General features: G+C 43.8%; 2 protein-coding genes across 10 annotated transcripts in view; one reads left to right on the top strand and one right to left on the bottom strand.

Annotated features, from left to right (window-relative positions):
* Positions 1–21,256, top strand: Hexb (hexosaminidase subunit beta). Its single transcript, XM_076927240.1, has 14 exons — positions 1–350; positions 3,859–4,004; positions 5,993–6,058; positions 7,864–7,910; positions 8,134–8,244; positions 12,103–12,204; positions 13,986–14,115; positions 15,651–15,831; positions 16,628–16,714; positions 18,253–18,325; positions 19,551–19,725; positions 20,528–20,618; positions 20,752–20,856; positions 21,075–21,256. The coding sequence occupies exons 1-14, from the start codon at positions 118–120 to the stop codon at positions 21,139–21,141; spliced, it is 1,614 nt and encodes a 537-aa protein (XP_076783355.1). The 5' UTR covers positions 1–117; the 3' UTR covers positions 21,142–21,256.
* Positions 21,216–21,871, bottom strand: part of Gfm2 (GTP dependent ribosome recycling factor mitochondrial 2) — a 36,565-nt gene continuing 35,909 nt past the window's right edge. For 4 of the 9 annotated variants that reach the window (XM_076927227.1, XM_076927229.1, XM_076927230.1 and 1 more), the window contains exon 22: positions 21,216–21,510. The gene's annotated coding sequence lies outside the window, so the exon portion shown is untranslated. The remainder of the gene's footprint in view (positions 21,511–21,871) is intronic. The other 5 variants (XM_076927232.1, XM_076927233.1, XM_076927235.1 and 2 more) reach the window with 3 other exon arrangements.

Below are 21,871 nucleotides of genomic sequence, written 5' to 3'. Positions count from 1 at the left end.
CCGGGCGGGGAGCTTGGTCATCTGACTCGGTGACCCGGGCACGGATGCTTTCTTCCCTGCGACCCAGGCTAGAAGGTTGGTCCGGAGACTCTGCCCAGCCCGACTCGCGGATCAGTCATGCCCGGGTCCCTGCGTCGCGCCCCCGGACTGCTGCTGCAGGCTCTGGTGGCGCTGGTGGCGCTGGCCCCAGTGACCTCAGCCTGGCTGCAGCCCGCGCTGTGGCCCTTTCCGCGTTCGGTGCAGATGTTCCCGCGGCTGCTGTACATCTCCGCGGAGAACTTCCAAATCGTCCACGGCCCCAATTCCACCGCGGGCCCCTCCTGCTCGCTGCTGCAGGAGGCGTTTAGGCGGTGAGCAGCTCCACCCAGCGGGGAGGGGACCTAGGGCACAGAGACGAATCACCAGGCAACTTGGGTCTCACAGGACTGGAAGACAGCCTGTCTAACTTAAGTCTAACCTATGCAGACCGAAGCCCTAGACTTGACCTGTTCATGCTGCTTCCGTCTCACCCTAGGTACTCAGGGAGCCTACATGGGTTCAGAGTAACAGCAGAACCCGTGACTCTGCCGGAGTCAGTTTGTTGGGCTTCAGAAGAGCAGTTGAGATGGCTCCAGAGATAGGGAGGGAACAAGGTCCTAGCCTGCAGAGTGAACCGCCTTAAAAGACCCTTAAAAAGATCCTTAGGATCTTTTAAGGGTCTGAGGTATCCCCCAGTGTTGAATGTCGCTTTCAGTTCCGTATGTGGCAACAATTCAGATATCTTTAATCTCTTCTAATTTTTTATATGTATATAAAAAATTTTATATGTATGTATATGTATTTTTTAGTGTATATGAGCCTGCATGAATTTATGTGTACCACATGTGTGGAGATACCTGCAGATGCCGAGGGCATGAAATTTTGGTGTGAGCCCCTAAAGCAGGTGTTGAGAACCGAACCCGGGTCCTCTGTGAGAGCAGTGAGAGTTCTAACGCTCTGGGGGTAGTGGTGGTGGTGGAGAGACCTTAAGTTGAAGCTTTATGGGAAACTTCCCCCTTGAAAGCTATGTTCCATACCTCGTGTTAGGTGTTCCAATCTTAGTCTTTCTAAATGGCCTTCAAGTGGCTCTTAGGTGACATCTGCTTTTCTTCATGTTTTCCAACACCTAGCAGTTTTGCTCTGTCTTGTTCCTTTCTGATAGATAGGTTCCCTAAATCCTTTACCTTATCTGGCACTTGGCATTTTATAGTCCTGTCAAGTCTGGGCACAGAGTGCGGGCCATAGGCAGGCAGGTACTGTTTCCAAGAACAGCAGGCTGTGCTAACCTTATTGGTTGTGGGATAGGGTGTATTTGGGACGATGTTTGAATGGGCCATCCTCAGCTCTCTCAGTGCAAGACCTGTGCATACAGCTAAAACTTGATTTTGCCTGCCAGACACCAAACAGCTGACCAGGGAATGCAAAACGAAGTTAAGGGTGAGTGAGTGTTTTAGGTTCTGTGGTATCGAAGCCTCTGTGGAAGAGGTCCCACGTGCAGCAGAAACAGCGGTGTTCTCTGTTCTCGGCCACAGAAGAATATTGTCATCCTAGTTTGGAGGCCTGCTCTAAAAAGCCTTTGGAGTTGAATTGCTAATGGGCTGGGATGCTTTGAGGCCCAGGTGGAGGGAAAATGAACAACTAAAGTGACTGGTAGTATTGGGATATCTGGGATGCTATCCAAGCTACTGGACTGAATAACTTCTGAAAACTGGCTTGCTTGCTTTCTAGCTGACTGTAAAGCTCGCTTTTCCCTTTGCCTTGCTGTGAACTTGAGCAAGCATGAGTTACTTGTTAATGGATACAACGTTACAAAGGCTTGAGTCAGCTAGGAGGTAGTTTGAAAACAGGCTTGCCATCTCAAAATAAGTCCTGGTAATTGGTACCTGAAGGATTTGTCCAACTGCTTTGTGGCCAGTGTGCAAAGCAGCTAATAATTGCACCTGCCATTGTTTGGAAGCTGGTTGGATGACTAACCCTTGAATGCATTTGGCTGAGTCTTCTTGTCGTCACTCTGGCAAGCATGGTAGGGTTGGAAGTCTCTAGTGAACATTCATACAAGCTGTTCAGAGTCCAGCGGCGTCTATCCGTAAGAGCCCAGGCTTCACCACAAACAAGGCTTTCTGCAGAGATACTTTGGCTGTTGAATGTATGGCTGCTTCCTGAGCCTTAAAAAAAAAAAAAAAAAAAAAAAAAAAAAAACTACTGAATAGTAGACACTAGTTTGTGGTTTGTTTTTGTTTGCGACAGATGTCATTGTGTAGCCCTGACTGGTCTCAAACTCATCATATAGACCAGGGTGACCTCAAACTCACAACAGCTTCTGTCTCCTTTTTTTTTTTTTTTTTTTTTTTTTAAATTTAAAAAAAAAATTTTTTTTTTGAGACAGGGTTTCTCTGTATAGCCTTGGCTGTCCTAGAACTCACTCTGTAGACCAGGCTGGCCTCAAACTCAGAAATCCGCCTGCCTCTGCCTCCCAAGTGCTGGGATTAAAGGCGTGCGCCACCACTGCCCCAAAGCTTCTGTCTCCTTAATGGTGAGATTATAGGTGTGGACCACCACACCTGACCTGGAACTCTTGTTTTAAAAGGACAGTTTCATTTCTTTGGGTCCTAGAAAGCAAGCAAGCTAGCTAGCTAGCTAGATAGCACCTAACTCAGACCTCAGATCTTAAAAGCTAATTAGTGGTTCCTCCCCGACACTTCCCTCACCCAGTCTCTGCCCAGTACTAGGAGGGCCGTGTACAATGCAAGCCAGAGCTCCTTTTGAACTTTTTTAATTTTTAAAAATACTCTTTTATAGTTGGGCAGTGGTGGCAAATGCCTTTGATCCCAGCACTTGGGAGGCAGGTGGATCTCTCAGTCCAAAGCCAGACTTATCTTCAGATGAGTTCCTGGACAGGGCTACACAGGGAAACCCTGTCTTGAAAAACAAAAGACAACAATAACAACAAAAATTATTTTATGTGTATGGGTGTTTTGACTGGTTGTGTCTATGTTCCATTTGTGTACAAAGGCCAATCATAATTGGTTGTGAATCACTATGAGGGTGCTGGGAATTGAACCCAGATTCTCTGGAAGAGCAGGCAGTGCTCTTAACAGGTGAGCCATCTCTCCAGTCCTAATTTTTAAAGTTTTTCCTTTTTCTTCTCCTATTTATTTATTGTTTGTTTATTTATTTATTTATTTATTTATTTTTGAGACAGGGTTTCTGTGTAGTCCTGGAATTCACTCTGTAAACTAAGCTGGCCTCAAGCTCAGAGATCCACTCACTTTTGCCTCTAGATCAAAGGCATTGGTTACCACTGCCCAGCTTTCTTTTCTTTTTCTTTTTTCTTTTCTTTTCTTTCTTTCTTTTTTTTTTTTTTCGAGACAGGGTTTCTCTCTGTAGTCCTGGCTGGACCAGGCTGGCCTCGAACTCAGAAATCCGCCTGCCTCTGCCTCCCAAGTGCTGGGATTAAAGACGTGTGCCACCACTGCCTGGCCTAGCTAAAGTTTTTAATTATGGTAAAATGTATATAAAATTTGCCATAGTAACTTTAAAAAATATTCCTTTTCATGTGTATGGATGTGGTTATATGTGTATGTCTGTGCCCCATGTGTGTCCGGTGCCTGTGGACTGTGGAAGAGCTTTAAAAATCCCCACGTATGAATTTCATCCTCAGGAAGTTTGATCTGAAGGTGTGGCCATCAGGGTTTTCAGAAGGATCCCCTGACAGTTTCAAGAGTGTCTTGAGGAAGAGCATGGTTAGACTGAACTGGCAGATGATTTGAAATCTGACTTCTGTATCCACCAGCACATACATGCTATTTGGTTCATTATTTAAATGGATTTCTTCCACAGATATGGCAACTATGTTTTTCGTTTCTACAAGAGACATCATAACCCTGCTAAATTTCAAGACAGACCACAGTTACAGAAGCTTCTGGTCTCCATTAACCTCCAATCGGAGTGTGATTCCTTCCCCAGTTTGTCATCAGATGAATCCTGTAAGTACTTATTATACAATTGCAGTCACTGTAGAACATTCATAAATTCAGTGGTAAATATGGAAGGAAGGAGAATTAACCTGTCCTTCACCCCAGCCCTCAGAATTAACCACTGCCATTTCAGATGTCCGTATGCATGTTGTTTATTGCAGCAAATGTTTTGTGTGAGTACAAACATTAATATAAATGCTTAGTTAATATATGTTTAATAACATTTAATTAATTAATGTTATACACACACACTGCAAACAGTGCTCTGACAAGGATGCTTCTTGAGGAAACTCGCCAGCATCCCAAATGTAAAATCCAGCCCCCCAGCCCCCTGTATTAAAAAGAAAGACAAGGGCACCCTGAGAACTAGAAGTGAACCAATTACTTGCAGTGAAGACTTCAACAAAATGAACTTGCCATCCATTGGTAGAGGACTGGCTGAACAGATGGAAGTTTGCCAGACAGACTGCCAAACTGCTGAGTCGGGCCAAGGAAGGAAGTTGTATAGAGGGGAGGGAGAGGCTCCATTTTATACATCAACACACCACAACTCACAGGTAGAGAAAATCGTATTTTTTTTTATTACACAATTATGTGTGTCAATGCCCAGGAAAAGAACTAATAAATAGAACTGGGTGGGCATCTCAAGTAATGCCTGAGTAGTATTTTAAGTACTGGTATCTATATGGATACTGGTATATGGATACCATGATATCTATATGGATATCCTTTAAAGCAATGGTATCCACAGTGCAAACACGTACAGAAGGGGATGGTTGTAAAGTTAAAGCCATCTCCCTACTCCTCCAATACACACAAGCAGAGTCACTACCAAACCTAAGAATTTACCTTTGAAATTAAAATTCTATAGCTACATGTCTGAGTAGCAGGTAAGCCTTCTAACTACTATATATGATTGGATGAGTTCAGGGTCCTGTTTATACACTACTACTGTATACTTTTTTATACTATATATGGGATGAGTTTAGTCAGGGTCCTTATTAACACTAGCAGACAGACCTCATCTGTTGTGGGAAAGAGGAGGCTTGCTTCAATTGCACTCACAGTAGCAAAACAGTTCTGATATCTTGAGTCTGACATCTTGCTCACTCAGCACTGTGGTCTTTGGACTGGAAAGGCTGTTCCGGTAGAATACTGCAAGCTGAGTATGTCACATGAGTGACATCCATCTTTTCTCTGCCTACAGCCATCTGCCTTCTGGCAGTCTGAAGGTAGTCCAGATGATATGGTACTAAGTCATTAACTGCAGCCTCCAGGGCTCTAGCTGTGGCAAAGTCTGCACTCGGGCACCCATAGCTCTCAGTGTCTGTACCTTCTGCATGCACTAAGACCAAATTTACTGTGGGTCAAACTTAGGCAGAGTATGATTCCAAAGACTGAAGCCCTTTTTGGCCCAACCCAGCCAACTAGAACACTACACTCTTGTGGGTATTTTTGTTTTGAGACAGTGTTCCTGTGTAGCCCAGGGTGGCTTTGAACCTATGATTCTCATGCCTCTCTACCTTCTAAATGCTGGGATTACGGGCTCATTCCTTCCCTCCCACGGTGTCTACTTGGAGTCCCATTCTTGATAGATATGGACTTCTTGAGTGAGGCAAAGCTGAGTTGCAGTGAAGGGAGCTAGAAAGGAAGTCTTAAGCAGATTTCAGACGACATCAGGGAAAGGGGAAGTAGCCGGATCAAAATAGAAGAGTGGAGTGATCTCGCTAGCCTTGGGGGAAGTGGAAAATGTCAGTAAAGACTGAGTACTGAAGACGTTGCACTTCAGACCTGAGAAGGTGAGGAGGGGTAAAGGTGCCCAGGGTGAAGTGAGGCAGGGTCTCTGGGGTCCCACTGGGGCATTTGAGTTGAAGGAATGTACGTGAGGCATGCTGGAGGCGAGAGAGAAGGGTGTGTGAAAAGACCAACGATATGTGTAGAAAATAGATTGTGTGTCATTCTGAGATTAACAAAAGTTCACTCACCTTGCCCCACAGATTCTCTGCTTGTAAAAGAACCAGTAGCTCTCCTCAAGGCCAACAGAGTCTGGGGAGCATTACGAGGTAAGTTCTGTGCAGTTTCATCTGCTCTAGGGCAGAATGGTATCATGTAAAAATCAAGCAGGGCAAGACTGGGAAAAACTAGCTTGAGCACCTAGATTCCTTCAGCCAAAAGATGTCCCAAGTTGAACCCCAGAGATGTTTGTCTCACCTGAGTGAATCCCAGGCCCTGTCCTCATCCTCTCAGAGCTGATCTGCCAGGTCAGAAATACAGAGCCTTTTGTACTCAGGTTTTTTTGTTTGTTTGTTTGTTTGTTTGGGTAACATTGGTGGTTGGTTTTTCAAGACAGGGTTTCTCTCTGTAGGTCTGGCTGTCCTGGAAGTCACTGTGTAAACCAGGCTGGCCTCGAACTCAGAGAATCCACCTGCCTCAGCCTCCTGGCCATGCCTCCACTGCCCGGCACTCACCTTTCTTATTTACTCATAAACCTTCCTAGTCTGACCTTGTCAAACACTTGAGGTTAGGTGTTTATTCAGAACATCAGACAATTTATACTGAGGGTTAGGAGTCACAGGGGTAGAGCGGCAGGCAACTGCACGTGGTAGAAACATGTTTACATAAGACATAAATAACAATGGCCAGCTGTAATGAACTAACCTCACTCCTATCCACCACACACGGGAGGCACGGAAGCACGTTCCAAGAAAAATTCTCTTGTTTTTGAAGAAACTGGGGTCACAGACCCTTGTCTTTTTTTCCTAAGTGCTTACACATCTCCTCCATGTGCTTACACATGACTACTCCATTTTTGGAGCGTGTTCCAATCTTGTACTGTAACGTTACAGACCTGTCAGTAGCCCCAGTTAGTTCAGCTTTGGTTTGGACTCAATCTATTCCTTCTTAGCACCTTCAGGAGCAAGGATCCGTCTCCCCCAGTTTTCTAGGCCAGTGGATTTAGAAACACCAGCAGGTTTATAGGAGCAGAAGGAGATGGAAATGTGGTGCAACCTCTTTCCCCACCCGACTTCCTGAATCACCAGGGTCCGCAGCTGAGCAAGTTCCCTGGGTGATTCCTGAGAGTTTGAGAAACCGAGGCGTAAGAAAAAACCTGCTCACCCTAGAGACAGATGGCTTCAGTGAACCACATTCTAGAGCCCTGTTGCTCCTCACAGCTGGGTCTTGGGACCTCTTTGGACTGCCTACTCCTGGGTCCACATGTTTGTGTCTGAGTGGGACAAATGGAGTGAGGGCAGCCTCGCCAGGGAGGACTGGGAGGACTGGGAGGACTCGCTGTCTCTGCCCTGGAGCCACACAACCTTGGCACCCATAGGATCAGGGTCAGAGTTAATCTTTTTTTCCTTTTGTTTTTTTTGAGACAGAGTTTCTCTGTGTAGCCCTGGCTGACCTGGAGCTCACTCTACAGACCAGGTTGGCCTCAAACTCAGAGTTCTACCACCTGCTTCTGCCTCCCAAATGTTGGGCTTAAAGGCAAGGGCCTCTACCAGCAAATTTAGGTGCTTCCGGAAGTGACTAGGACTTCAGCATAAACATTCTTTCTTTGACGGCTTTACATTTATTAGGGAGTTAATATTTCATCAAGCGGCTTTTGTGTTAAGCATATAAGCAAAGTAGAGGGGACTGGTACCATGAGGTCAGGTGTATTTATTCCGTGGATACGGGAGCTGTGGGATTTACTTATATTAGGGGAGTATTAGAGATTACAGGAGTGCTACATTTTAGAAAGTGTGGGTGCAGTACTTGCTTTTTAAACTATTCCTCCTATGGTTATGAATCTGTTCGGACATTACTTTTATTTCCATTTTTTTTATATCTTGTAAATAACACAATGTCATTTACTCCCCCCCAGGTTTAGAGACGTTTAGCCAGTTAGTTTACCAAGACAATTACGGGGCTGTGAGTATTCCTTTGTGTCTTGCTGAGGCTGGTTGGATGGGCACTGCGGTTAGAATGTAGCCTGCAGAGCTGTCCTGAAAGTTTCTTTTCCCAATACGGTTATCTTATAAACTTCATGCACTTTGGGGTCCTACATTTTTATGCAGTGCTTATAGATGGTTGTAGTCTTTGTTGAACTTGAGGAGAAAAACATTAAAAAAAAAAATCTTATTTCGTCTCCTAGTTCACCATCAATGAATCCACGATTGCTGATTCTCCAAGATTCCCTCATAGAGGAATTTTAATTGATACATCCAGACACTACCTGCCCGTGAAGACAATTTTAAAAACTCTGGTAGGTAATTGCTTTATCAGATCCCTTGTTCCTCTGCCCTTCATGTTTCTTGTGCTTAGAAGACTAGAAAGACTTGTTTTTCTTGATCCTAAATCTAAGCTCTGGGCTTCTTGACTCTGTCACTGAGAACAGTGTTCGTATACGAAATGAAGATATACCCGAGTGGATTGCCCTGGTGGTGTCATTGGATCACAGACAACATGAATTTTGGCCGAGACTGCTAAGAGAATTTTTGTTTGTTTGTTTGTTTGAAGCCAGGGTCTTGGTATGTAGCCGAGGCTGCTCTCAAGCCCCCTCAGCCATGGGATTATCAGCATATGCTATGTTTAGTGAGAAAGGCAGTTTTAATATTCCCATTGGCCCATGTGCCTGCTCCCGTTACCCAGATCACAGCTCTAGACATAACCTGGAATAAATGGCTATAGTTTTTAGAAGGGGTCAAGGAGTGGCTTTTTTTCCTTTGGAAATGTTCCAAACAGTATCTGGAACCTTGGGATGGAGGGATGGGAAGGTTAGTGATGACTGCCTTTCTCTGGGGGGGGGGGGCTTTTCATTGGTTTGTCCCCACTACCACTGGCCAACCCACTCTGTAGGTGGCTTAAGCTTTTTAGAAGACCGAAAAGAACTTTCATGTATTCTGCATATGTGAAATGCATATCGAGACTATATGAATAAAAGTTATGAATATGGGAATATCATAAGTATATGAATATAAAATTTATAGATATATGAATTTGAAGCTTATGATTTAAATTTTTAAAATATTTGCTCAATTTAATTAAAGCTTGGTTTTGCCTGGATCTCCCTAGCATAAGGTCTGATGGGCACCTTTGAGTAACCCTGAGTGGGTTACTCAAATTTTAGTTTGCATCTCCTATTAAAAGAAAAGAATGCATCTTAAAATAGCTTGCATGCAGTTATCAGGTGCAGGAAGCTAATCCCATGTGCCCTCTGTCTACCCGCAGTGCGGATTCCATGGCTGGTGGTGCGGGGTCCATCTAGGGCCTGTGGTGAACTTCCTTGTTCCATTTCCTCCTTGACTTCCAGGCTAGACTGTTATCTTTCCTCATTTTGAAGAACTGCGATATTTCAAAAGTCTAGTTACTTTTAGAACACGCCTTAGCTCATCTGTTTCCCACATGAGATCCTGTTTCCCCGGCAAGAGTAAAGCAGAAGCCGACTGTGTCCTCAGACAGTATCAGTTGGCACACTGTCTCACTACGAGTAATGTACACGCGAGTTAGCTGAGATGTCGTCTGCCCTGTTTCTCCACTGTCAGGTTGATTTTAGGGTATTTTGTGCTTACTGAGTACCTTATGGGAGAAATGGTGAGACTATGTAAAAATCCCCATAGCTCATACTCCGTGCTCACCCACCACTGATCCTTGCCTAGTCAGAGGGTTGTTGCTCTGCCCGTCACCTTTAGCATTTGGTCGTGGTAAATTATCTCCCATGGGAAGGCAGAGCATCCCTTTCCCACTTGCATATATATATTATTTTATCAGTCTAGATTATCATTTTGCTTGATGGGTTGTAAGCTGTTAACACCCCATATATAATTGTCAAATTGGTCCTACTATGGCCATCAGAAGCCCATTTATTTATCCTTTTGAGATGCCTCCCCGCCCTCAAGCTCTGTACTTTTGGAACCATGATATCCCAGGCTTATGTTGCCCTATCTCAGTCTAGATTCGGGCTTTAAAAAAAAAAAAAAAAAAAAAAAAAAAAAAGGAACACTTTCAGTGGTCACTATGTCAAAACCCAGACTTGTGCTGTAGGGCTGGGAGTGGTTAATTCCAACAAAGGTATGTCCTGACCTTACAGACAACTAGGAAACATACACACGTATGTGTTCAGTGTATTTGTGTGAACATACATGTATGCAGCTTTCCCTGTGTCTCTGTCGGTATCTGTGTTGGTTTAGTACAACCCAAGAGTCAGATGCAGTTGCTGTCGTGGGCCAGGAGAGACTGTGTTGACCCTTTGTTCTCACTTCACAGTTCATCTGGAAGACGTCTTTCTGTGGCTTTAAAGGGCGTAAAGACCCTCCATTCTCCCCCACCCCCAGCAACTGGGTGTCCTCAAACCAGTTAGTGTTGTCAAATCCCAGAAGCTGAAGGCTTGGTCCCCAAGGCTACCCCAAGAGGTTTACCTGTGCTCCATGATATACGTCTATATGCCTACAAATCTGGGTTCCCATAACCCCCAGTCAAGTCCAGTTAATTTCTTTGAGTGGCTGCCAGAACTTAGAGACACCCACCTATCAGTTATTACAAAGGACACTGTAAGGGCCGCAGGTGAGGAAGTCCTTAGGGTTGGGGTTTGGAGCCTGGGCTCTTAGCACTCTCTGGGCATGCCGCTCTCCAGTACCTCCTGTGTCCAGGGCTGTAGAAGCCCTGAACCTGTCCTTTGGGATATGTGAGTCTTCACTACATAGACATGGTGCAGCAGGAAATGTGACTAGACAGAAAGGGTCTGAGCAAAGCCCAGAAGTCCTGCAGCTTCAACACCCTCTCTCACTGGGTGGTGGCGCACGCCTTTAATCCCAGCACTTGGGAGGCAGAGGCAGGCGGATTTCTGAGTTTGAGGCCAGCCTGGTCTACAGAGTGAGTTCCAGGACAGCCAGGGCTACACGGAGAAACCCTGCCTTGAAACCCCCCCCCCCAAAAAAAAAAAAAAAAACCAGAAAAAAAAAGGCCAGCTCCAAGACAGAAACCTGAGTCAAGATTGGTTTCTATGACCAGCCTTGGGGACGAGAAGCCCTCATATCTACAACCTGCATTGGGAGGGATTTAGGAACCCAAACCTCGGCAACATGTATGACAACATCACAGCCCTCTGTGTCTGCAGAGTCTACCCACATGCAGTTCTTACCTACTGCTGTCCTGCTTTACAGCCTACAGGGTAGAGTGGTTACAATAGGAACCTGGCCTGACAGTTGAGATACTTGTTATCTCCAGGTGTGTGTTACAAATTTTGAGTTTATGGTAGTTTATGTGGGTCAATTAGCCCACGCATTCCTACTACTTACTTATAACTTCCTTGTAAGTTCTCTGACAATAAAAACACTGTCATCTTAATGTCCCCCCAACTGCATCCGCCAAAAGTCCCTACAGCCCCAGGATAAGGAAAGAAGCCTTACACTTGTATCACCTGCTAGCACACACCTGCCCCATGCTCTATCTTCTTAGATTCTGCTTTCTGTACGTACTGTAGTTTATTCCTTCCTGGTATACCTTCCATCCATATATCCTAGGTTATACCTTCCATCCATACATCCTAGGTTATACCTTCCATCCATATATTCTAGGTTATACCTTCCATCCATATATTCTAGGTTATACCTTCCATCCATATATTCTAGGTTATACCTTCCATCCATACATCCTAGGTTTTCCCCAGGCATTTGCTTGGCCTGTATTGAGCCTATAATGAATTTCACCTCCCAGGGCTATCACCTTTCATACATATACATGGGAATTTTAAGCTTTACGTTTACCTAAATGCTTTGTTTTTCCTGTACCCTGCTTCCTAAGACAATCTCAGCCTCTTCAGCCCCTGTTCCTGGCTCCCCGATGTAATGACGAATTCATAAGCTTGCTCTCCTATACAGCAATGTCACAGCTTCCTGTGTACCACGCATATGCTCTGGTATGGGAGGGCTCTAATAGAGACGTATCATGCTGACCACATATGAAGAAGCATTTATACTTTCTCTTCATTCTTTCTTTGTTAAAAGAAACTACAAACAAACAAACAAACAAACAAAAAAGCATGGACTGGAAGCGATCCCAGCGTAGACAGATGCAGTATTTACTGTATTCTGTGGCTTATCATTTTCCCCATGTCTGCTTGCAGGCTGCCATGGCTTTTAACAAGTTTAATGTCCTTCACTGGCACATAGTGGACGACCAGTCTTTCCCTTATCAGAGCACCTCATTTCCTGAGCTAAGCAATAAGGTGAGTAATTCAGATCATCGTTGTCTGCACACAAACACCTTTGGCGTAGCTTCACTAGAAGATCTTAGCTTCAGTGGTTTTCTTATAAATGGAACCAAAGCGTAACAGTTAGGCATTTGTGGTTTAAAATTTTTTTTTTTTTACCTCGCTGCTTAGCATTTTATTTCCATAAATCTTTTTGTAATTGTTATAAGTCCTAAGTAATTAAGTGTTATTACAAACATAACCTCTGGGAGCAGCATACATAGTTTAAAAGCTTCATGTGGAAGACCTGAGCAGTTCATGAATAACATTAGTTAAGACAGTCAGTTGCTAATAGGATATTTATTTTAAATAGGTTTGGAAACATGTTAATGACCTTCTTTTTCTAAAGGCACACAAAACATAGGATATTTTGGAGATGTTTTTATGTTAAGACAGGGTCTCAGGCCCATCGTGGTGGTGCATGCCTTTAGGAAGACAGAGGCAGTAAGTTCGAAGCAGGCCTGGTCTACATAGTGGGTTCCAGGACAGCCAGGACTACAGAGAGGCCTCTCAATAAACAAAACAAGAGCCAGTGTCTCCTTTTTCTTGCCATGTAGCTGAGGCTGGCCTTGAAAGTGGACCCCTCGCTCCCTCCCTAGTGCTGGTAGTATCTGTTGCGTTCAAATGGGAAGTTCATCCTTGGGTCTCAGTTTAATCTCCCTGTAATAGAGAATGCCAGCTGACATCCGGAGAAGCGACATGCCTTGTCAGGACTCCTGTCTTCTGGCCACAGTTCCAACTCTGATGATGTGCTTACTATAGGCTGAAGTGCTTGGCGGTGGGTCACTGATGGCGTGACTGCCTTTCTACTTTCATGTGCACTTTCAAACACAGAGGGACAGAATAGTTCCCTTTGTTCAGTACTCAGCTCCAACAATCAGTCTGTGACGACTCTACCCTTCCCACCACCTGTTATTTTGAATCAAACCCCAGACTTATCTCACGTGTGCAGAAGCTTGGCTTTACCTAGACAGCCATCAATGCTCATATTTAACCAAGTGTCTTTTCCTCCCTTGAAAAAAAAAAACATTTTACTCATTTGCATTGGAACATATAAGGTCCATGCATTATGGATGCTAACATGCCTGCTAATTCCCTTTTCTTCTTGTAAATTACTGTTATTGAAGTACCAATGGAAACCAACAGAATGTGGTGTCCCTGTCTCCCTGTGCTGTCTTGCTTTTGCTGGTTCCATTCCACAGTATTAATTAACTGTATTTTGACATGGTGTTTAAAGGTCAAGACGATTTCTACAGCCAGAGTCTGTATTGGAAGATGTGCCAAACCATATCTTTCAATGGACCTTTATCATTTTTTACAACCAGTATGGAGTACTAATTCTTCAAGTGGCACAGAGTTAATATTTAAACTCAATTAAGTTACTTATTGTTTGGGGCGGGGGGAAGATGGGTTTTTAGGTGATTGTCATTAAAGAGATTGAAAGAGAAAAAAATCTGTGTTTTATAATAATGGGTGAGTTTTGCTTCTAAACTTGACAAGGGCAGTATTTCCCAAGGTTTCATTTTGGAGGCAAACATTTTGCTTGTTTTGTTGTTCCCACAAAATTGAAAGTAGCAGTGCACATTCTTGAAGCAGGAAGCACTGAAATCAGACACTGTTTCTATTGATTTCTCTTCTGAAACCACGAATCACCAAGTGTTAGGTAGGACTGTTTAATACCTGGTGGTAATGAAAAACTGGCCAGCAAAGTACAACAGACTAAATGCATCTTGCACATCTTAACTTGACTATTACAGGGAAGCTATTCTTTGTCTCATATCTATACACCAAACGATGTCCATACGGTGCTTGAGTATGCCCGGTTGCGAGGGATTCGAGTCATACCAGAATTTGATACCCCTGGCCACACACAGTCTTGGGGCAAAGGTAAGGAGTCTGTTTTACAGGTTGAAAAGGGGGCCTTTGTCTCTTAACAGTTAGGTAGTTTTGTTCTTAACTGCTGTTTCTGCAGTGATAGCTCACATGCTACAGATGCAATAAACTATTTTGTGTGCCTTCACAGTCACTAACTATCCAAGTTGGGTGAAGAACAACACTGGATTTTAAGTGGAACATGATGAATTTAATTCCGTTTTATTGACTGACACGCTTTAGGGAGAGCACAGAATGTGCTCGTAATTCTGGGAGAGGGGACAGCATGAGGAAAGCATGCAGAGAGAGTATGAGTGGGAAGAGTGTGGAACAAATTCTAGGAGCTGCCTTAGGTGGCGGTTAAGAATGTGGGCTCTGGTGCCAGCCTGTTTGAGCATGCATCCTGCTTTTGTCATCTGGAGAGTGAACCTTGGGCAAGTTTACACTTCACCCCCAGTTTCCCCATCTATAAAATAGGGCTAGCATTTCTGAGCATCAGATAAGCAATAGAGTATACAGCACGGGACCCAGAATTTATAATTGTTGAGTATATAGTAATATCATGGTAGGCATGGACAATGGGAACTGAATTGGAAAGGCATCACTGAAGCCCCTGGTGACAGCAGTGGGCTTTGGCAGCCTGCTCTGGAAACCAGTGCCAAACTCTGAGTAGAGAAGTAACATGGTTTGGGTGCCACTTGGGGAAAATCTTTGTGAAAGCAACAGATTGAAAAGAGAAAGACACCGGGGGGGGGGGGGGAGTGTCCTACACTGGGAGGGTGAAAGGGGCTTGAAAAGCAATGAGCAGAACCAGAGGTCTTCTGGAAACATATTCAGGGAACCCAGTAACTACTGACTCAGGAGCTTCAGAACTCAGTGAGGCCCACAGGCCGACCTGTCAGAAACTAGAGAATGAGAGTTTGGTTTTTGTTAGATCATATTGAAAGGCAGCTATGGTTTCTATTTGTATTGAGCAGAAAATATGAACTATGCACTGAAGCTCAAGAAAGAAAATTTGAGAGTCACTGTTATCTGAAGGGGATAAACCCTCAAAGTGTGCGAAAAGCAGCAAAAGGGACTGAGGAAGCAGCTCCTGTCTTCCTGGGGGAAAACGACATGAATATTGTTAGATTCGATTGTCTTCTCTCTATACAATTTCTATAGTGTCAACAATATAATGTCCAGATGCTCAAGGTTTACAGTGTTTCCTGTTATAATGGTATGAGAGTAGGTCATACTCTATAGAAAACCATGCATTGGATATTGATCTTTCTCAGGTTAATATTGAATAGACACCGTCCTTAAGGAGCCCCAGGACCCAGCAGACACACAGACACAGATTGTACAGTGTGTTAGGTAGCTGAGCTGCACTTGTTGGGTTAGTGTATCAAATGCATTTTGACTGTTGGTATTTTCACCTCACTTATGGGGTGTATTGGGGGATTCAACACCATTGTTAAGGGGAGGGCCATCTATAGCATAAAGATGTGCAAATTCAGGTCTTTGTGATTAATATCCTTATAAAAATAAATCTTTGCATTTTTTTCTAGGACAGAAAAACCTTCTAACTCCATGTTTCAGGCAAAAAACTAAAACTCAAAGCTTCGGACCTATAGACCCGAGTCTAAACACAACATATGCATTCTTTGATACATTTTTCAAAGAAATCGGCAGTGTGTTTCCAGATCAGTTCATCCACTTGGGAGGAGATGAAGTGGAATTTGAATGTTGGTATGGTAACTCCAAACCTTTGTTTTTTCAGTTTTTATTCTTAAAGTACCAATATAAAGAATGCACGTTAAAAAGTGATAATCTGGGGGTAAAAAACCCTTGTAAGGATTTAATTATTAAAAAATGTGCATTTGAGAGGTATAGCAAGGCTTAAGGAAGAAGAATCAAGTGGAAGCTGGGCATGTTGGTACATGCCTATAACCAAGGTCAAGGGCAAGCCTGAGTTTACTCAAGAACAAACCGAAGAATCTATAAGCAGTCTTGGTGGTAGGAATCTAATCCCTGTGCTCATGAGAATGGATGTGGGATATTGTGAGTTCAGGGTCAACCTGGACTATAGTGCAGTTGCAAAAAACTAAACTGTCTCAAAAAACCTAAGAGACTAGGGATGAGATGAGTTTTGGTGGGAGGGGAACAACTAAGTAGGGACAGTTTTTCCTTTTTTTTTTTTTGGTTTTTCGAGACAGGGTTTCTCTGTGTAGCCCTGGCTGTCCTGGAACTCACTCTGTAGACCAGGCTGGTCTTGAACTCAGAAATCTGCCTGCCTCTGCCTCTGCCTCCCAAGTACTGGGATTAAAGGCATGCGCCACCACCGCCCGGCTTTTTTTTTTTTTTTTTTTTTTTTTTTTTTAATGGAAGATCATTTCTGGAAAAAAATTACTTTGCATTAGAAGATCCAGACTCCCTCTGAATATCTTACAGTTTGTATGACTGATGTTAGAGACGCATGCTGCTTCAAATAATCAACTGGGCACATCAAAATGTTTATAACATTTCAGTCACTGTTTTATTTAAGGGCATCAAATCCAAACATCCAAAATTTCATGAAGAAAAAGGGATTTGGCAACGATTTTAGAAGATTAGAATCCTTTTATATTAAAAAGTAAGTCATCTGAAAAAGCCTAATCACCTCTGTGTCTTAGTTCTCTGCTTTGCTTTCTCATCTTCTCTGCCCCTTACAAAAGTAGAGCCACGGACACCCACTAAAGGGGGCAGCGCTGTACCCTGCTCTCCTTAGAATGGTGAGCAGTGTGCAGTAACTACTGACATAGAGGGAGAAGCCATCTGCTTTTGAGAACTCAGCTCCGAACCCTGGCTGCCCTTCCTTCATCTTCCACACCACCCAGGTGCTAGAACTTGCTCCGTTTGTCTTCGATGACCTGCAGCGTCTCTTCGCTCCTTACCACCGCTGCACATGCTATCGGTCGGAGCTGATCAGAACTGAAGGCTGCCGCGGCTACATTCCCAGCATCCCTCAGCCAGGGGATTGGTACTGAAGTTGTGGCTGCCTTCTTAGAAAATACAGACAGAGCACTTCCTGAGAATTATTGTTTCTTTCCCTTTCAAGTGTTTGTTATTGCCTAACTGCAAATCTGTGCCAGCTAACAGCTGAATGTTATTGATGTGACATGACAGACTAGGTGACAGTTTCCTTTTCTTCCAAGAAACCTTTGGAAACTAAGAGATTGCTAGAGTTCTGCTGGGACAGTTTTATGTGAGTTTGAGAGCACGTCTTCCTAGTTCAGAGACCAGTACTTACCTCTGCTGTGCTAAATTCCAAAACAGGAGCTGTGTGAGTTGCTACCCGGCGTTGTCTGGTTCTTCTATACCAGTGGTTCTCAACCTGTCAGTAGTGACCCCTTTACGACAATTGGAAATATACTTATATTATGGCTAATAAGAATAGCAAAATTAGTTATGAAGTAACAACAATAATAATTTTATGGTTGTAGGCCAGCATAGCGTGAGAAATTATATTTAAGGGCTGCAGCATTAGGAAGGTTGAGAACCACTGCTCTATAAAGACATGTCACAAACACAGGGAAGGAAGCTCAGTGTTGAGGCTGTGCACCCAGAGGCGTTCCTGAGGGACCTCTATGCACGTGTGGCTGGGTTTCACAAATCACACTGAGACAGTCTGGGTTCAATCAGAAGGAAGGGCAGCTGCATCTGAAGAGTGAGTGTCTCAGCAAGCTGTGGCAGTGACTGGAGAACTCTGCCACACTGCTTAAAGAGGTGAGCTATAAGATGGAAGGGAAGCTTACATATGAGGAAGACAAAAATGGATCAAAACTTAAAATGAAGTTTCCTGTGTCAGAGGGTAAGACGTGTATCCTGAGCACGGAGCACTAACCGGCTCACTTTTGCCTGTGGTATTTTAAGGGAGTTTACTTTGTGTGTGCAGTTTTAGTCTAATCAGCAAGACATAATCTCAAGTTGTCTTGAGGTTGAAGAATTTTTTCCATTTCCCATGTCCTCTTCCCCTCTTCCTACCTTTCTATGCTGCCTCGACTACACAATGTGGCTGGTTCTCTACTTAGATATGCTACCTTGCAACACTGCATGTTCTTGGTAGAAACCACACATGTTTAACTTTGTGTTAACTTTGTGATCCTAAAGAAGTGTCCATGTTTTCATTAGGATTTTGGATATTATTACGTCCTTAAAGAAGAGCTCCATCGTTTGGCAAGAAGTGTTTGATGATAACGTGGAGGTAAGGACTGTGCAGACCGCCTCAGCCTGCAGCGATGGCTGGGGAGGGCTGTCTGCTATGCCAGCCAGAGGACCTGCCTGTGGGCCCAGCAGTCAGGACAGACAGATGGATGGAGGAGGGGCAGAAGGGCTCAGTGTTCACTGCTACAGACAGATTCAAGGAGAGGAATCATTACTTAGTCATGCACCTCCTGATGATCCTCCAGGCTCCAACCGACAGTTCCAGTGCAGTGACCAGACAGAACTAAAACGCATAGCCATCAGTCTGCTGAAGGGACTGAGGGAAATTCAAGGCAGAAACTAATCAGTACGTATCATACTCATGTATTGTCAAGAACAAACTTTTAAGAAAGAGCCAAGCATGGCCTAGTATGTAAGCCAAACACTGCCAGGTACTAGGACAAGAAGGGTGCTGGGACTTGCTAGCCTCCAGCATAGCTCCAGGTTCAGTGAGAGCCTTTCTCAAGTGAGTCAGGTGATCCAAGCAGGATGGCAACCCTACCCATGCACACATAGGCACACACAAAACTCCATCAGGACTGTAGACAACTCACTGTTTCCTTCTCCCTTCTTTCCCCAACTCCTGCTGTGCTGTCTCACAAGTTGAAGTAATTTGAATTAAGTTCCTTATTGTTTTTAAGAGCAAAATACAACAAATCAGGTTTTAAAAAACAGTGTTAAAGTGGTTTTAAAATATGTAAAATCAGGGCTGGAGAGATGGCTCACAGGTTAAAAGCACTGGCTGTTCTTCCAGAGATCCTGAGTTCAATTCCCAGCAACTACATGGTGGCTGACAGCCATCTGTAATGAGATTTGATGCCTGGTGTTCAGGCATACACGCAGGCAGAACGCTATACACAATAAATACATAAACTAATGTGCACTTTTAAGAAATATTTTTTTCTGATCGAATTATTTCTTACAAGCACAGCTGCAGCACTACCTTTCTGGGGGCTGTGACAGTCTCATGGTTCCAAGTTAACAGAACATTGCTGTGGTAGAAACAGGTTTAAGGTGCAGATCTTACTCATCTCTGAAATATTAGCTATAGACAAAAGGTAAATATCCAAAAGCACATGGCACTGACTGACCATTAGCAAAAAGAAAGAGGATGTATAATTTTTCTAAGATCTTAGACATTTATGTTTACCAGTCATGATCCCACAAACCTCTAAGATTGTATTTCCTGGACCTCATACTGTGATTGCAATCTGTACCTTCAATAGCTTCAGCCGGGCACAGTGGTCGAAGTGTGGAAGAGTGAACATTACTTAAGTGAGCTCCAACAAGTCACAGCATCCGGCTTCCCTGCCATCCTTTCCGCTCCTTGGTACTTAGACCTGATTAGCTATGGGCAAGACTGGGGAAACTACTACAAAGCTGAGCCCCATAATTTTGAAGGTAAGCAAAACAAACATGGCTGCTGGTTTCTTCCATAACTCCCACTCTCTCCTCCTAAGTCTAATCTGGATACTTCTGTACGAGCCACTCATATCTCATCTTTGATTTTACTTAAAATAAAACTTTGGTATTATTTTAAGTTCTGAAAGGACTTGGTAGTCCAAATGAAATACATAATAGACCCTTATATTCTGCCTCGGTTTTCATGGAGCTGCTTCTTGTATCTGAGATGTTTGGATGCATTAACTTTGAAAGACACCTATGATGCGTGTATCACCTAAGTAAGATTTTGGTCCCTTTATTAGCAAGTCTCTTTTATATAGTTTTTGTATTTCAGTCTTTAGAAAATTAAAAGTTTCAAAAATATTGATCCACTAGAAACTATGACTTTCTCTAGAAAGCATTTTGAGGATCAAAACAATTTTAAGTTTTAGTTCTTAGATACTCTTTTTTTGTTTTGTTATGAAATACCAAGGAATATAAATGAAAGACAGGTGCTGTGGTGAACTCATTAAGATGAAGCTAGTGTTCCAGCTTGTGTTTTCTGGCACACCACTAACAGGAAATGCGGGGAGGGATGAACGTATTGTCCAAACATTTTGTTTGTGTAGGACCCTAGGGAAAGTCTCTCATCTACCCCAAGCGCCCCACAATCCTCTATTATGTTGAACAGCACTGAGCCAGGGTGGGCATAAAGGCTCTGCTGCCTGCAGGAGGGTACAGAGCAGCAATGTAGGATGACTCCAGAAGGGAAACCAGTGTTGTACAGCTCAACCTCTCTCCCTTAACCATTGTAATGCAGGTTCTGAGAAGCAGAAACAACTTGTTATTGGTGGAGAGGCTTGCTTATGGGGAGAATATGTGGATGCAACTAACCTTATTCCAAGATTATGGTAAGGAGTTGAAGGACACCTTGGCTTTCCGTCTCCATGTAAGCAGGAGAGCTGTTAAGAATCTCCTCACGTAGGTGACTTAAGGAAAAACGAACTATAAACTGCTTTGGGAGCCACATATTTTAAATTTCAGGCCTCGGGCAAGCGCTGTTGCTGAGAGACTCTGGAGCCCTAAAACTATCACTGACCTAGGAAATGCCTACAGCCGACTGACAGTGCACCGCTGCAGAATGGTCAGGTGAGACACTGCCTTCCCAATCCAGGGTCTCTTACCAAAGTCCAGCATTCAGTGTAAATAGCCCCTGTGAGATACATTTTAGTATAACTGCCATCGTAAAGGAGTTAATGGCTTAAATAAGAATATTAAATCATTGCAAAAGGTCGGGGGATTTACTAAGGTGCCATGAGATGGGAGGCCACCCATCTAAACCATCTCTTTATGTTGTCTATCTACAGCCGCGGAATAGCTGCACAGCCTCTCTTTACTGGATATTGTAGCTATGAGAATGAAAGGGAAAAGTGACAGAAGTCTACAGCATTCCAGCTATAATATAATTATGTTGATTCTGAAATCATGTAAATTAACATTTGTTAGGCTGTTTTTTTAAATAAACCATCTTTTTATTGATTGAATCAAACACTGAATACTGACATCTTTTATGTGAGCAGTTTAAAAAAATAAAAGGAAAAGCTTCGCAACACCACTCAGTACTCCAGAGGACTGCACTGCACGGACCTCTTCATCATCGCAATGGTTTCAGTGAGAAATGTGGGCTAGACAGAAGTATTTAAGAGCACTTGCTACTCTTGCAGAGGACCCGAGTTCAGTTCCTGGATCTTCATAGCCACGCCGTAATTCCAGTTCCAGGGGGATGTGACATCTACATCTGACCTCCACACCCACCAGGCATACATGTAGGCAAGACATTCAAAGTAGAGAGAGAGAGAGAGAGAGAGAGAGAGAGAGAGAGAGAGAGAGAGAGAGAGAGAGAAAGGCTTAGTGAGATATGTTCCTCATAGGCCCAGGCTTTGGGACTCTTGTTCCCAGGGGGTGGTGCTGTTTGTGGAGGTTTAGGCAGTGTAGTCTTGCCTGAGGAAGCTCATCACTAGGTGAACTTGAGCCCTCGTCGCCTGGCCCTACAGCAAGTCTACACTCTGCTGTAGTGACAGTTCTAAGCTGCCCTGACACAGCATCAGAGAAGTAAGAGACACCCAGGCCCCAGCTGTGGTACATTATAGCAAAGTACATTCAA

This window comes from Arvicanthis niloticus, chromosome 29 (genome assembly GCF_011762505.2).
Source record: "Arvicanthis niloticus isolate mArvNil1 chromosome 29, mArvNil1.pat.X, whole genome shotgun sequence".
Lineage (NCBI taxonomy): Eukaryota > Metazoa > Chordata > Mammalia > Rodentia > Muridae > Arvicanthis > Arvicanthis niloticus.
Note: the sequence above shows the minus strand (reverse complement) of the source record. Positions and strands in the feature narration are given on the sequence as shown.

Coding starts and splice junctions, on each gene's coding strand:
- Hexb (XM_076927240.1), top strand. CDS start 118: ATGCCCGGGTCCCTGCGTCGCGCCCCCGGACTGCTGCTGCAGGCTCTG. Junction 12,205..13,985: donor TTCCTGAGCTAAGCAATAAG/GTGAGTAATTCA, acceptor TGACTATTACAG/GGAAGCTATTCTTTGTCTCA. Junction 20,619..20,751: donor AACCTTATTCCAAGATTATG/GTAAGGAGTTGA, acceptor TTTAAATTTCAG/GCCTCGGGCAAGCGCTGTTG.